The following is a 16,434-nucleotide window of genomic DNA, read 5'->3' as shown; positions in this document are numbered from 1 at the left end:
TGTACCACGTGTGTCTTTCTGCTTCTGGGTTACCTCACTCAGGATGATCTTTTCTAGTTCTGTCCATTTGCCTGCAAATTTCTTGGTTTCCTTGTTTTTAATAGCTGAGTAGTAAGTATTCCACTGTGTAGATGTACACAATTTCTGTATCTATTCTTCAGCTGAGGGACATCTAGGTTGTTTCCAGATTCAGTCTATTACAAATCATGTTGCTATGAAGATCTGTAAACAATAAAGTCATTTGCAGAAAGATGAGTTCAAGCGGAATTAATCATTTTAAGCAAGTGAAGTTGGGATGAGACAGATAAACACTGTTTATTTCATGTGTAGTTCCTAGATTTTATACAGAGTCATAAAATCATGAATGTATACATGACCTGAAAGTAGAATGAAACTGTCTGGGGAAACAAAGGAACTAATGAGAAGGAAGGGAGCGACAAATGGAAAGTTCTGAATATGATGTGCTCAGTGTTTTGATATATAGTCGTATGAAAACACCGTCATGTAATACAGTATGGTGTGTTGAAAATATATACTATGAAAATTTTAAAACAACAACAACAAAAAAAAAAACAACCTAAGACCGATGTTTGTGTAGTTCTCATGAAAACTTTCTATGCCTGGAAACATGAATGGAGGGAAATTCCTAGGTCTCACTGATCAATGCCCCGTGTGTGAAGACCTCAAGCCAAGACAGTGCTCCACTCTGTTCTACTCGTATGTTAATACTCTGTGTGCAGATTTGGGAGTCACCTAAGCAAGCAGGATTGAACTGCATGGTAATTAAAGCCAAGCGGTCCTTTAGTGTCTACAAGAACCTTATAGACTTTTTTATACATACTGTTACCCTCACTTAACTTTTAAGTAAATTTGTCACCTATTTATTCATTCATTTGGTTGCTTTTCCCACAACCCAGGATGCTTCAGCAATGTTTAATAAAAGTAGGCGGTTGCTGTGCTTATTAAATGTTCCGGGGAAATGCAGAATGGGTGAAGAGTTGTCAGTTCCTGCTCACAATCACACTCAATGATTGCATCTATGATCAGCCATGGCACAGCTCAAGTGTAAAAGTCCATGAATCCCAATGTACACAAGCTGATTGCTATAGTTATTAACAAAATGCCACATGCTTAAAAACTGCCAAGTAGATTTTAAGTGTTCTTATTACCAAAAAACTGTATGAGATGACACACATACCAATGAGTTTGTTTTAGCCATTCTACAATAAACACATATTTCAAAACATTTTGCACACAAGATGTAAATTTCTATTAATTAAAAATAAAAGCATAATAGAATAATTTTTAAAATAATTATTATAAAAGATAAAGCTTCAAATTATAGTTGACCCAGCTCTACACACATCCAAAACTATCTTCATACACCCATTCTACAAGATAGTACTGAGGTAAAAATCTTTTTTATTTTATTAATTATTCACTTTGTATCCCAGCTGTGGCCTCCTCTCTCATTTCCTCTCAAAAGCTCCCTCTCTCCCTCCCTCTTCTATTATGCCCCTCCCCCAGTCCACTGATAGGGGAGTTCTTCCTCCCCCTCCATCTGACCCTAACCCATTAGGTCTCATCAGAACTGGCTGTAATGTCTTTCTCTGCGGTCTAGTAAGGCTGCACCCCTCAGGGGGAGGTGATCAAAGAGCTGGGTACCCACTTGGAGACTGAGTCTATGGGCTACATCAGAACAGGGGTTTTAAGTCCTCTCCATGCATGGTCCTTGGTAAAAATCTTAAAATCTGAGTAAATGTCACTGCTCATGCTGAAAGGTAGCTCACAAGCCTCTGATATGCTGCCTCTGCCAATTTCCCACCTGTCAACATGAAAATGAATAAATCATAAACCCCACAAATCACAAGACAGAATACAACTAAAGAAAATATGTGAATGTCAGTAGAGCAGGCTGTAGATAGGCAAAAAGACATATTGTGGTATCTATCATCAATGCTTGTATTGCAACAAAACAAAGTATGTTTCCTCCTTGTTCCAGAGAAGGCCCTCATAAGAACATACTGCTTCTTTTGTAAAAATTGTAAACCTAGCCTTTATTTATGACATATATTTATTTGGTCCTGGAGTACTGTATGGGGAGAAAGAACATTTCTTCCTACTATGTCTGTTTCAGATGTTTTTTTTAATTTTATGTGATCCCTTTTTGCTTTTGCTAAAACTGTCCTTCCCAGAAAACTCATTGTAAAGGTGTTTGCTTTTAAATTGCATTTAATTCTGAAATGCAGATATATGAAATAACTTAGTGCTGTGAAACCCTATCCAAGTTCTTCTGACCATCCACATTCCTTTCCTAGACCACAGAAAAAGTTAAGGATAAAATAATTTCTGTGTCGAATGACAGAGAAACTTCTGGATTTAGCAGAACATAAGGAACAGCAGGTGGCTTTGGGAAGCAGTATATGAAGACTGAACTAAGAAAACCACTCATGGCTTCCCTTATCATCCTGAACATAAACTAACACAATCTGTGCACATGTTATACAGGCAATGGTTGTGCAAGGAGACTGGTCCCATCACACTCTTGGCTTGGCTCATACCTCAAGACACATTTTTTCTACATTCAACATTGAGACACCACGATTCTCATTTAAAACTTCCTTATCCTCTCCCTTTATCCCTTCCTTCCTTCCTTCCTTCCTTCCTTCCTTCCTTCCTTCCTTCCTTCCTTCCTTCCTTCTTTCCTTCCTTCCTTTCTTTTTATATATTTTGGAGGGGTTACAATGTATCACAGAGCCCTGGTAAGTTTGGAACTCCCTATGTATCTAATGACCTTGAATTTCTGACCCTCCTGATTCTGCCTCTTTAGTGCTGGGATTACAGGCATATGTTCCCATATTCAGTTTAAATGGTGGTGGCAGTTAAACCCAGCTCCTCCTGTCTGATAGGTAATTACGTTCCAGCTTGAGCTACATCCCCACAGCAGTTCAGTCTTGTGATGGTTTTCCTTTACTCTCAGAAGTACAGCCAAGCTCTCTCATATCTTCCCCAGGTCTTTGACTAGAGGACATGTGCACCCTTATTTTATTTTACTTTTAATTTTTATTGTTTGTTTAGTGTGTGCATAATGGGGTCAGCATGCCACAATGTATGTCAGATCAGAGGACAACTCTGCAGAGTCTGTTCTATCCTTGTGCTTTTATGTGGATTTCAGGATCAAACTCAAGTACCCATGCTGAAATAGCAAGCACCTTTACTCACTGAGCCTTCTTGCCAGCCCTTTCTTCTAGTTATCTTATTAGTATTGTTTTTATAATCCTCATCTCTAAACCTTGAGAAGAGTTTTCTTTCTGCTGATAAACTGCGCTCTCTTCTGTCACCATGCCCAACTTCTAAACTCCTTGTTTATCTTTTCCTTGCCAGAAAGCCTTTCTCCGTCTCTCAAGTCTTTGCGATGAAAGCACCTGCCACAGCATACAGCACATTGACCCTTTCACACTGTAACTGTGAGGGGTTATTCTTCTCAAGTATGAATCTCACAAAGAACTCAAACCCACCAGATACAACAGGACAACATGGACGTACGTGGGCTTATCTGCTGACAAGGGGATGGAAACCTGGAGGGTGTTCAGCAGCCTTAACATCTGCCCCATGATTGCTAAGACATGTCTGGAATGGCACTGCCTAGAAAGAACCAGGAAGTCAGTTGGAACTATTCATTTCTAGAGTCAAGCTTGGTTTCAGTAGAGCAGGGACTATGCATGTGTCACGTATGTTCTGCTATAGAACAGTACATCAGCACCAGATATAGCAGATATTGAGAAAGCAAAACCGTCATTTAATAAATAGATGTTGCAGTAGAGCTCAGTGAAGGAGCCATGATAAGCACAAAGATGTCACATTCATCTTTGGAAGACAGTTGAGTTCAAGAATTATTTGAAAAGAGGCAATTAAATGAGTACTAATTTACACCAACTCATTTCTACCTAAAACTTTCTAGGTCATTGCACAAGATGAATATTAAGGTTTCCAAGAGTTACAAGCGTCACACACCTGGTTCACAACATGTCCCCATGCAAAGGTGTCCGCACACTTCTCTGAAATACCAACCAGATCATTTCGACAAGGAAAATTCAAGAGTCCCTGAAGGAACCGCATTTGCATGTGACTCAGCTCTCAAGGAGGAAGACTGAAAACATTCATATCCCTCCAGACATTCAGAATGACAATGTCAGGGTTCAGAGACCACAAGTCCTGAGTCCTACCTGTCAACATGCCTAGGCCATTTGCTGGCTAAAAGAGAGGGTGACTCCGTGGGTTCTCCTTGACGTTTGGCCGCTAAGGCAATGTGTTTTCACTTTAGGTCACCAAAAAGGGGAAAAAAATCCTCCAGACAAAAATCACTGTCAGTCAGTGCAGCCCACAGGCTAGCTCAGTGCACCCTCCACTGTACAGCGCCCAGACACCAATCACCATGGAGGGGAACAGATACTTGTGTTGCCCTAAATTCCATGCTCCAGTGTGAAAGTGCTTTCTTGAGATTTCCACGGTAACAGAACAAAGAAGGTCATGAATAAAGATACTTTTGAAACATAGCGTGGGAGAAATAAAGCAGATGGGCAGAACAAAGCAGAAAAACCTCTTCCATAGGCCTCCAATGCGACCTGATGGCGCTCAGCCTTTTGACTGGTGGTGTCGGTGTTTGTAAATTCTAAATGACTTGCCTAATGTTTTCAAAGGTGTTAGATTAGGTACTAAGCAAGACAAGAAATGGTTACTAACAGGGCTAAGGACCTCTCAGGCTCAGGACTTGCAGCATTCCAATCTCTCCACAATCATTAGATTGCTAATAAGTTTATCAGCCTCGTGCAAAGTTCAGTTGGTAGGTTGTGGCTATTTTTTTATTTTTTGGGAACTTTTCGTCCATATACCATCATGTACGTGTGAGTGTCTGTGTGTGTATTGTTGTTATTTGGCTGTTGTTTGTGCTCATTCATGTGAATTCTGTCATATATGCCACCACACACATGTGGAGGTCATGGTACAACCTTGGCATTTGTTTCTTACATGGCACAATCTTGGTCCTTGCATTCCACTTTGAAATAAAGACAGAATCGAGCACTCATGATCCCCTCTTTCAGGTGCCGGAATTGCTCTTCACAAATGTCTGGAGACTCTCCTCATGCTGCCTCCTGATTCCCAGTGGGAGTTCTAGGAGAGCAGACCTGCCACTGCATCCAGCTTTAAGCTGGTTCTAAGGACACCAACTTGAGTCTCTTTACTCACTGAAGCTCCCTAGCCCTACATCCTCCTTTGAAAAGAATTGTAATTAAATACTTCCAGCTATGCTGTTACAAAGCCAAAGTCATACTGTGTTTAAAACACATAACGCCACAAGGAGAGCAACAGAACCAGAAAATTTGAACACAGGGGTCTTCCCAGAGACTCAACCTCGAACCAAGTACCATGCATGGAGAGAACCTAGAACCCCTGCACAGATGTAGCCCATGGCAGTTTAGTGTCCAAGTGGGTTACATAGTGATGGGAAGAGGGACTGCCTCTGACCTAATCTGATTGGCCTACTCTTTGATCACCTCCCCCTGAGGGGGAGCAGCCTTACCAGGCCAGAGAAGATGACAATGCAGCCACTCCTGATGAGATCTGATAGACTAAGATCAGAAGGAAGGAGAGGAGGACCTCCCCTATCAGTGGACTTAGGGAGGGGCATGCGTGAAGAAGGGGGAGGGAGGGTAGGATCGGGAGGGGAGGTGGGAGGGGCTTATGGGGGGATACAAAGTGAATAAAGTGTAATTAATAAAAAATTGCAATCAGAAAATGAATAAATAAACAAATAAATAAATGTTCAACAGAGGTTAAAAATCACATAAAACACATATATGTATCATAAGGTTTGAAGCTTCAATACTCTTAGAACTGAACAGAAAATATATAAACAACTGAATGCAAGATTTAGGTACCCTTGTGGCCCTTGGCTCTCAGACACTTTCATGAGATGGCTTATGTTTTCCTGGTTTGTTGCCAGCTCTTTTCATCGCTGATCTCTGACCAAGGTCACTGTACCGTCGTCTGTATGCCCCTAGAAAACACATTGCTTAAGACTCAAGCTTGCTGCTTTAGAAGATCCTGTAGATCTCACCCTAGCTAATGGTGAAGTCAGAGATGATTCAATTACCGGCATATTAGCCAAATGGAACAATCTAAAATTGTTGCTTACCAGCAACATTTATACTTGGAGAGGGATTTGTATTCTTGCATCACTAGGCAGAAAGTGCTGTCTAGTTAGATTTTAGAATAATTAATAATGTCATTTAGCTGTGGCTATTTTTCTTCCTGGTATCAGTCTGAACATCACCCATTGTTAGAAGTCGTTATTATGAAAGCGTCAACTGCATAGACACTACAATAAAGTGTGGCTCTTAAATTAGCATCAGGTCTAGATTTAGAGATAGGATTAATGTAACTCAATTTGAGCAAGAACAACAATTAATAATACATTATAAGGAAATATAAACAGTGACTTAAATGTTTAAAAATATTGTAATGTATTCTTCCATAGCTATAAACTCTCACTTGAATCAAATCTGTTGCTTTCCTTTGATGGTCATCTTTAGTTCTCTGAATGGAAGGATCTAGAGGTCTTGTTTCACAGTAGGGCAGTATTGTGAAAGGACATTCTAGAAGACCAATCACCTTATAACAAGAGCCTACCATTTACAAACCCAAGATCTTTATATCATTTCTTAACCTCCCCCATTATCTGTGTTATTAGATATGGCTGATCGAACCCAAACTGATTGTATCAATCAGAAAATAAGAATAAAAAAATTCATCTCACATGGCACCTGCCCTTATCCCTTGTAGTTCCTTTTGTGACCCCGAAACTGGGCAGCAGCTAACAGAACTGTGAAGAGCAAACACATGGCATTCAAGTGTGAGTATGGCCTTACCTTCAGATAAGGGCTTCCACACACCTGCCCATACCACTCAGGCTTTTCACTGACTATTGCCCACATCCTCTAATGACCATAAATAATGTTGATCAGATTTTGTTTTCTGTGTTTCCCCTGAGCATATTTCTCATGCACATCCTCCCGGACTCCTAAGCTGTTTTCATCTGAGAGTCAAATTTGCAAAATGCCATCTTCCTTAATGACCTATGAGGGAAAGTGTGGAAGCATACTAAAGATGTGTATAAGTGAGAAATTGATATAATAAGTTTAACTTTCTTCCTGATCTGAATTAAGAACTTTAGTGATGTTATCAAAGATACCAAGTCAGCCCTTGAAGATTATCGGAAACCATTTCTATCAGACACCTGGCCTTCCCCTTATGGTTCCTTTATTGAGGCCGACATTGAGCTGGAAAGAATGTACAGAGGCTATCTCAACAAAACCCTCTGGCTGCCACTCAGCCAGTTGTTTTCCATTATCCCCAAGATCCCTTCAAAGATCATTTTTAGATTTTTTTTCTTTCAACCATCCTCCTGCCCTGTGTTTTATTGTTTTAAACATTACAGACATACTAAATTATATATTCACAGGTAATGAAAATACATTATTTGGAAAAACACTCTACTGTAATACCCAGTCTTTCAACTTTCAGCCCTTACAATTCATCCTTACCCCTTTGATCTATCTTTTTCCAGAAACTAAAATCCCATTACGAGTGTTGCTATTTTCTTCTATAAATATGACTGGATTTTCACTACTTCCTAATCCTTTTCTTAAAGTAAGATTGGTAAAGAGAAAAAATATTCAGTAATATTGTGTGTGTGTGTGTGTGTGTGTGTGTGTGTGTACACTTGGAATAACTGTGAAATAGCTTTAGTGAGCATGTGAAGGAATCTGGAGATGTCATCAGTATTTTGAAAAGTTTCCATGAAAACTAGAAAGGTACACAGAGTTTCCAATAAAGAAAATTAAAATCAGAGTGTGCTCTTCAACAAAAAGGAGGAGGGGGCATGAAAAACCCTCCAAGCAGTCTGTCTGGATTTGGGTCAGATTCTTGGGTTAATAAGCAAAGGCTGCATGCTTTTCATTTTCTGTTCTTGACTTTTTGTAACCAATACTTGGGAGGGTTACAAAATTATAGCTATGAAGTCATGCATCAACATGGCATTTAACTCTACGAAGCCTAAAAGGCAAATAAAGGAGAATTACTAGCACAGCTGAAAAGTCAAAGATCTGTCCATACTGGAGACACTGTCCAGCAAAACGAGCTTCCAAAATGCACTGACACTCAACCACGTTTGCTTTAAATTTGAGGGCAAACTCTCCCTTGCTTTAATAATGAGGGAGGTCCTCAAAAATAGACTAGTGTTATATTTTACATAAAACGCTGCTATCTAGTAGAGAATTGAGTTCCTGGGCCACACACCTAACATTTCAGAAAACTTGGAGAGACTGCCAATCATTCTACCTGTTATCAGAAAGCATAGCAAAGTATTTTTTTTCACTCAAATTTTAAGATCTTCTTAAGAAGTCTGAATTCAGGTCATATCAAAAAAAGACACTGATGAGCCACTAAGGTGGCTCCTAAAAAATTTTCAAGATTGTCAAATGTTGCCAACTCAAATCCTGAAGCCACCAAGAACACTTGGTGATGACCTCACACTGTGGGTGAGGTCGTGGTGTGGGAGAAAGTGGTGGCTCTGGGTACTTTAAGCAAGTAAAAGAGAATGAGATTCATGTAGGAAAACAAAAGCCAAGAAGGCCTGGGCCATTAAGCCTCAGGAGAAAAACAAACTCAATTTGGAGTCTCTGGGAACCACGGACCCACGTGTCTTCCACAGGACAGGAAAACAAGCATGCCTGCTCAGGACCTTTCTTAGGACAGCCATTTCAGGAGCTTGGAAAACTTCAGCACAAAGGAATCCAACAAAAGAAGCCAGGTCCCCTACAGTACAAGGAAATTCCAGAAGCCCTGCCTCCCAGACTCTGGAGTTCCTGAGCTTTTCTTAACTCTGAGGCAGTCACTTGAGGAACATGAAGGGCAACACTGGCCTCTGTAAGTAAGTGGCATATATATTGGCAATCTGCTGCAGAAATAGCCACAATGCTGAAATGTGTCATTCCTCCTCTCCTAAGCACGATAAGCAAATCCGAATTATGTCATCTAGTAAAGACCACTGGACTCCACCACCTACCGCAATGCTTGGTCTTTACTAGAGTCAGGTTAGTCTGACCCAGGTGAGCACGCCAGGCAGCTTTCAAACCCTGGAAGGAGACACCCTTATCCTGGTATCAACCCAGGACACACCTCCATGGCTTCTAATGTGCGGGGAAGAAAACTGCTTGACCCGTCCTACTGGCCGCCTCCCACCCCTTGGCCCCCAGGACACTTCACCCACTCTCTCTACTTTCTCTGAAGGAGGGGCTGTATGAGCTGGGGGCCAGGCAGGAGAATCCCTCCCACCAAGAACAGTGCCTTCCTTCTGAGTTCTTTCGAAAAATTCCAAATCGGAGGGGCTGGGGGCGGGGTGAATGGCCCAAAGGACCGTGACAATAGAAAATGTGACCTTTTCAATGAAGAACACAAATCAAATGAGTCCCTTACCTTCTCTCCTGAGGTTGGCATTGCGCAAAGCTTTGATGGATGAGCTCTGCGGAGTGGCAGAAGTGTCCCGATAGCTGCAAAAGTTCGCGCACACGAGAATGGAGATGAAGACAAGCCGGTGCATTTGGGATCAGCGACCTAGGGACAGCGGCGCTCCAAAACTAACTAACTAAATAAATAGATGAAGCCCACCGGGTTGGGCCGGTGGAGCGCTGCTGCCGCCGCCGCGCTGCCCCACGCCTTCGCCGCCTGCGCTGGTGAGCGCTGCCCGGGCCGCCCAGCTACTGGCCAAGCTCTCCCCAAACTTCCTGCATGCTGAACTTTCCAAGCGCGTGTGGGTGCCGCACTTCCTTGTGGCGCTGACTTGATCAATAGGGACTGGACAAACAACAGGTTGACGTGGGCTCGCCCCCCTCCGGTGGCTGGCTGCCGCAGCGCAGGCTGCAGGGGGCGGGCGGAGCTGCATCTGGCCCTCCTGGGGAAAGGAGGCTGTGGTTTTGCTGTGCAGTGGGACTGGGAACGGGGATCACAAAATCCTGGCTTTTGCAGTCCCAGCCAAAGCTGGGCATGCCCAGTTTGAAGGTGGGCCAGCCGGAACCTTCCCATCTCCGAGGGTCTTGTAGAAACTGATCAGGAGCAGGGCACAAAGTGGTCAGAAGGAGCGAAGGGAGGATAGAACTCCTGTGGAGGTGAGTGGAAGCCCCATCAGTCTACTGAGCAGAGACAATGGAAAATGCAATCACTAAGAAGCCCATGCTGAGCTTGCCTTGAGGCCCCAGTCAGCAAGACTTGAGCTGATTCACAGGTGATTTAGAGTGATAAACACAGTCACCATTCCTATAACACACATATGTATTTGCGACCTTTCCTACAGTAAGTGCAGTAACCGACACAGTCACGTTAAGTGAAACATCGAGATTAAGGGAGAGAAGCAGGAACTGTTTGCACACCTCAAGGCGGAGGTAGAAAAGACTGCAGGCAATTGAAGGCCGGTCTGCTCACGTAACCCTTTTCCAGGTCGGCTAGGGCTGAAGGGTCACCGACTCTGTCTCAAACAACAGGAAATGAATGAATACATAAACATGTATTCATGTAGTGGTAGGTGCCTGCAATCTCAGCACTTTCCAGGTAAAGGCGAGAGGATCAGGAAGGAGTTCAAGGCCGTCCTAAGCTGTACAGTGAAGGCCAGCCTGGGTTATGCAGAGACTGCATATAATAAAACAAAACAAAATCTTGTGACTATTGCATGTTTTCTAGATTTATATGTGTGCATAAGAAACAAGAAATTAAGGGACATATTTGGGTAGAGGTCAAGAACCAGAAGGAGGAAGCACTGGACCTTTGAACTTCCATGTCTTTAGGTACAAAATACAAGTCACAATTCTTAGCTTGTGTGACTGTGATAAAAATTATATGAAATAATTTTTGGACTGTGATTTTTTGTTTGTAGATGAATCTAAATCCAAGCATACATTTTTTCCCCTCAACTATTCACCAACAACATTTAATAAACAGAAGTTCAAACCTCTTTTAGGCCTTCCAGCTCCTGGAAGTCTAGGGTATAGGACAAAGAGAATAGCCATTCCTCAGACGTGGCTGAGAAAGGAGGAGGTTTATTAAAGTACAGACTTTTCAAGTCACACTACCATCTGATACCAAAGAGTATGGTTATGTGGCTTACTTCACTTCAATGCCAGCACTATTTTTATTTGGTGAATAAAATGAAACACAGAACCTAAGAAAGTTCGCTATCAACTTCATTGAAGACACTCTTGCTTCACATACATCATGAATACGGATGCCCTGTTTCATTGGGCTACCTTCAAAAAATTGAAAACCCTTGCTGGAAAAAAAAATTCTGATTATAGTGTTTCAAAATATATCGTGCCCCTGAGAAAGGCACAAAGCAGAGACATAAGCTAGGTTTGCAGAAGATGGCAGAGTCAGGAAAGTGCCTGAAGAGGTTCTGGCATCTGTTTAAAGGCTTAGCACTGTGGTGCACATTCAAAGTCAGTGCTCTGGAAGGCAGATAGGTAGATCAGTGTTTTGACTGGCTAGCCAGCAGGTACAGCCTAAAGGGCAAGCTTGTGATTCCGCCAGGGACACTGTCTCAAAACCAAGTCGGGGACAATAGAGAAACCCAGTGTCAGCTTTGGCGCTTTGCATATGTGCACATATATCCACTACATGCACAAATTTAAAAAAAAGAACAGGTTTGCATTTCCTAATTTACATATCTAACAAACACCAGGTTTACTTTAGTTTCATTCTCTGTTCTGAATATCTTGAAGGTGAAATAGCAATCAGTTGAGACAAGGTTCTTAATTCCTTAAGGGTACAGTCTAGTGAAGCCTAGAGACCATGGCAAACGAATATGAGTCTGCATTAGTAGGAGAAAAGGGTCCAGAGGCAGATGAACAGCAGTAGAGGGCTTGCTGAAATGTCTAATCCATATTCCAGACATAGTCAAAACTGTTGATGAAATTTTATACTTAGGTTCAACTGTGAAGATGTAGGGAGAATAAGAAAATGTGGAGTGGATTGTGTAACTATTTCAAGTATCAAAATACTCAAATGGTCTACCTCAATCTCATGTAAAACCTTGAATTTAAAGTATTTATTCTAAGTAGTTTTATCCAAGATACTAATGCTGGACACTTTTAAGTCACAGTTAATACATGATAGCAAATATTTGGGCTGAAAATGTTCAAAGACATCAGCCGTCAACATGATCTTTAATAGAATAAATAACTAGATGCAACAAAAAGACACAAAATCAGGTGCCTGAATAAAACTAATTATTTTGGATATTGTTTGTTTTCGACATTACTTAATAACTCACTTTTACTAATTAGGTCACTTATGGCCACTAAGTCATTATTGTGCACAGAATAACCTTTAATAAAAGCACTTTAAGAGTGGGGAAATTTCTGGCCCAAAGAGGAAAGATTATTTCAATTTTTTTATATGTGTTTCAAACTAACTCCACAAAACAGTGAATTAGTCACTGCTTTTAAATGCTTGTGGACCAGTAAGAAGGGTGAGCCAACACAATGATATCGGGTTTATAAATATTATTGTTGTGATTAAGTACTTAAATCAGCTCTTGTATATTTAGCCACTGCCCAGTGAAATTTATATTACTAAAGGGTACACGTATTGTTAAGAAAATGAAAAAAAAAATAATAGCCTCTTACAATAGGTCTAGCCATAATGGTGTTTAACTCAAATACTGTATCAGGAAGGGCTTGTTAAATGATTAAGTCGGGACATGACACTATTTTTATCCTGTGCTCTTTTCCTTTATAATAGGGCTCAAGAATGCTGTTTTCTGTTTCATTTTTCAAACATTCTTGGCTTCCTTTGCTGCTTACAAAATCCTCGGTGGAAAAGGAATAAAATAGTGGCATGGCCTTTTGAAAGACTTCTCGACTCCGCAAGTGGGTCATCCCCCTTCCCTTTGTATTAAACTGAACTTCTGCCAATCTGTAAATTGTAACTCACGCCAGGCCACTCTCTTGACAATAGTTTTCATTTTTATGATGGCTACTTTGTTCAAAGAGGATCTCCTCCCTTTCTACCTTTCACTCAAGCCTGATGGACCCCGGACACTGCCTCCTGAGTTCTATTCTGCCTTTTATATAACATCGCCTTGAAGGTTGCTTTCAGAATTCTGAACCCTTTGTTTCCTTTCTAAAACATGCCCTTACAAATAGATTTCAGTATGTGATACCTGTGCAGCCTCGTTCAGGCTCACATATATTTGAGCCATTTCCGTTACAACATCTGGCTATATTCTGTGCTAGCTTCATTCCTGTTGCTGTATAAAATATTCAGAACAACAGCAACTTAAGGGAGAAAGGGTTTACATACCTCAAAATTCTATACCACAATTCATCACTCCAGGGAGGCCAAGACAGAAAATCAAGTAGGTCGCCACACCACGTGCACAGCCAAGCTCAGGGGGAGGCAGGGCACCCATGCTGCCTGCCTGCCTTCTTCCTTGTCTACTTAGTTCTGCCCAAGCTGGTTTTGCTTTCACACAGTCCAGAATCCCCCGGCCAGGGAGTGGTGCCACCCGCAGTGGGCTGGGAAGTACGGAAAGTCCCCACAGACATGCCCACAGATTAACTGAATACGTGCAATGCCTCCATTGTAATTCCCTTCTCACACGACTCTAGGTTACATTGAGTTGGCAGTTGAAACCAACCAGCGTATGGACAAAGTGAGTAAAAGATTTCTACACATTATAATCAACAAAGTTTTGAAATTTTAATAAATATAAACTAAAGTGTCAGCTCAAATGTGAATTTTTACACCCAATCTTGAATGTTATTTTTACTTTCAAAATTTATCTCCTTTTAAAGAAATCAATTATGCAAATGTATAAAATACATGAATATTTATAGCATAAAATATTAAGTTGTGTTGTCTGATTAGGAAAGTGCCTACCAATTTTGACTTATCTTATGATTTTTCTCTGAAAGGTAAAGCATAAAGTGGCCTTTGAGTTAAATTTGCTCATATTTTAAAGACTCTTCGCTATGTGCATAATATTTATTTTTTTTGTTACTGTTATTATTGAAAGTGAAATAAGTTGATTAAAATATTTTAAACACCTATTGTTAAAAACATTATGTTCTCCAAGTAAGCCCCTTTTTGGCCTTCTATAGACACTTGCACGTGCCTGGTAGACATAAATCCACTCATGTACCAACACAATCACAATAAATAAACATTTTTAAAATACAGAGTAGTTGCTAGTGAGGTAGAGCAACAGAATTTCTGCTTTATGAGCTCAGATGTGGACCTATTTACGCCACTGAGTCCTGACCTGTGGAGTGTCACTATACATGCCAGTGCAACCAGAAGCCAGGGGTCCTCAACTAATTCTACACAGGGAATATTGGCAGTACAGATACCAATGAGCATTTAGTCTAGAATCCTATAAACAAACAGCAGCACATTTACGAAGTTCTAATGCTGACATATTTTGAGCAATAAGTTTCAGGTGTCATCACTGCGGCTGCGTTTCCCACTACTCCCTTTTTCTCATGGCAGGCTGTAAGCCAAGCATCCAGCGGGCACCTGCGCAGGAGCCACCAGCCTCTCCACACCCTACTGCACATTCAGCCTCCGTGAATGAGTCACTGCGCTGTCACCTCATCGAGCTGGTGCATTCCAATATCAGTATTTTCTTCTTCGCCTTTTTGTACTTTTTCATTTTCCTTTGCCCATTCTTGAGCTGCATTATCTTAATTTAAAATTTAAGAGATGGATATGTTGCATATGCTGCAAGATTTCCTCCTTAATTGATTTGGGATGTCTGCCAGACCCCTTTGGAATGAAGCACTTTTATCCTTATAAGATTGGCATACATCCAGTTACTTTTGTATTTCAATTTCTGTCTTGCCTTGTAACTTTTTTAGCAAGAAATCGATGCTCAAGCCTTCAAATATTCCCTTCTTTGAGGGGTGACTTTAACTAAAGAAAATCTTTTTCTTATGCTAAGTCCCCTGATACATTTACGTCCATCCATCCCCCTTTTTAGCTGAGCTAAGGTTAAATCTATTAGTGAGTGGCAAACTCTACTGGTGTGAATTTTTCTCTATCAGTGAGTGGCCTTTAAGAGTTTGAACTTGATTCCATCTTTTGAGTTCTAAAATCTTATTTATAGCTCTCTGTACTCATTCTTTTAAAGCTGTATTTAGTCAGGTGGTGGTGGTACATGTCTTTAATTTCAGCAACTCAGGAAGGCAGAGACAGGGGATCTCTGAGTTGGAGGCCAGGCTGGTCTACAGAGTGAGTTCTAAGGCTAAACAGAAAAACCCTGTCTCTAAAAACAAAACAAAAAGATGCATTGATTTACTAAATATTCATTATTGAGGTCCTTATTTATTTATTAAATATGTATGTGTATGCCTGAGTGTATGTTTGTGAACCACATGTGTGCATTTACCCAAGGAGTCCAGAAAAAGGTGTCAGATCCCCTGAATTGGCGTTAAAGGCAGTTGTGGCCTGCCCGACCTGCGTGCTGAAAACCAAAGGCAGGTCCTCTGAAAGACCAGTACACATTTTTAGTGGCTGGGTCACCTATTCAGCCTTTGCGCTAAGTCTTTCACAGTGGACCAGCTGCACTGTGGAAGAGAAGGAATTATTGGCATATCACACGATCATGTGCTTTTCAGCCCAGCAAAGGTGACATTCAAAGCCACAAGGAGTCACCTCTGGTCATTTTGAACCATTCTTAAGGCTCTCTGTCAGAAAACAAGCCTGAAAAATAAGCAAGCTCATTGAATTTATTCAGAATAGTCAATAATATTATCTCAAGAACAGACTGGACAAAGTGGGAAACAGTGGAAGTAGGCCCCAAAATTAAGGAAGAAATGTAAAAATGTTAAGTCACTTCAAAGATAGATTGTTAGATGGCTCATGCTTATAATATGGATCTGCCTATAAAGAATATTTATTTATTGTGTTTGTATTGATACATGAGTGTATTTATATGTACCATGTATGTGCAAGTGTCTATAGAGGGCCAAAAGAGGGTTTGCTTGGAGAGTATAATATTTTTAACAATAGATGGTTAAAGTATTTTATTCAATTTACTTCACCTTTAATAATAATAGTACTAGTGAAATAAACATCAGGTGCTGAAACTGATACACACACTGAAACAACCTCTGTGACGCAGCTGTGTGCAAACCACTCCATCAGGATTATGTCATTAAGGCGTGGAGTGACCATGGAAGGAGATTTGGGAAGGGCTGGCAGATTTTGGGAGATGTGAAAATTAGAATTAAGAATGTGAAGGTTTGAGCCTCCACCACAAAGAAGCACAGCGATTCTGTTGGTCCTTTGTCATGTGCACAGTGGATGGAATTTATTTAGAGGAAC

At 41.0% G+C, this 16,434-nt stretch overlaps 1 protein-coding gene across 2 annotated transcripts in view; it reads right to left on the bottom strand.

Moving 5' to 3' along the window:
• The window catches only part of Pdgfd (platelet derived growth factor D), a 217,867-nt gene extending 207,846 nt beyond the window's left edge, over positions 1-10,021 (bottom strand). Inside the window, exon 1 of one of the 2 annotated variants that reach the window (XM_060369035.1) lies at positions 9,538-10,021. In XM_060369035.1, coding sequence (XP_060225018.1) covers positions 9,538-9,661 — 124 coding nt within the window. In that variant the 5' untranslated portion in view covers positions 9,662-10,021. The remainder of the gene's footprint in view (positions 1-9,537) is intronic. The other variant, XM_060369032.1, reaches the window with a different exon arrangement.
• Positions 10,022-16,434: the final 6,413 nt, after the last annotated feature.

This window comes from Meriones unguiculatus, chromosome 1, assembly GCF_030254825.1.
Source record: "Meriones unguiculatus strain TT.TT164.6M chromosome 1, Bangor_MerUng_6.1, whole genome shotgun sequence".
NCBI lineage: Eukaryota > Metazoa > Chordata > Mammalia > Rodentia > Muridae > Meriones > Meriones unguiculatus.
Note: the sequence above shows the minus strand (reverse complement) of the source record. Positions and strands in the feature narration are given on the sequence as shown.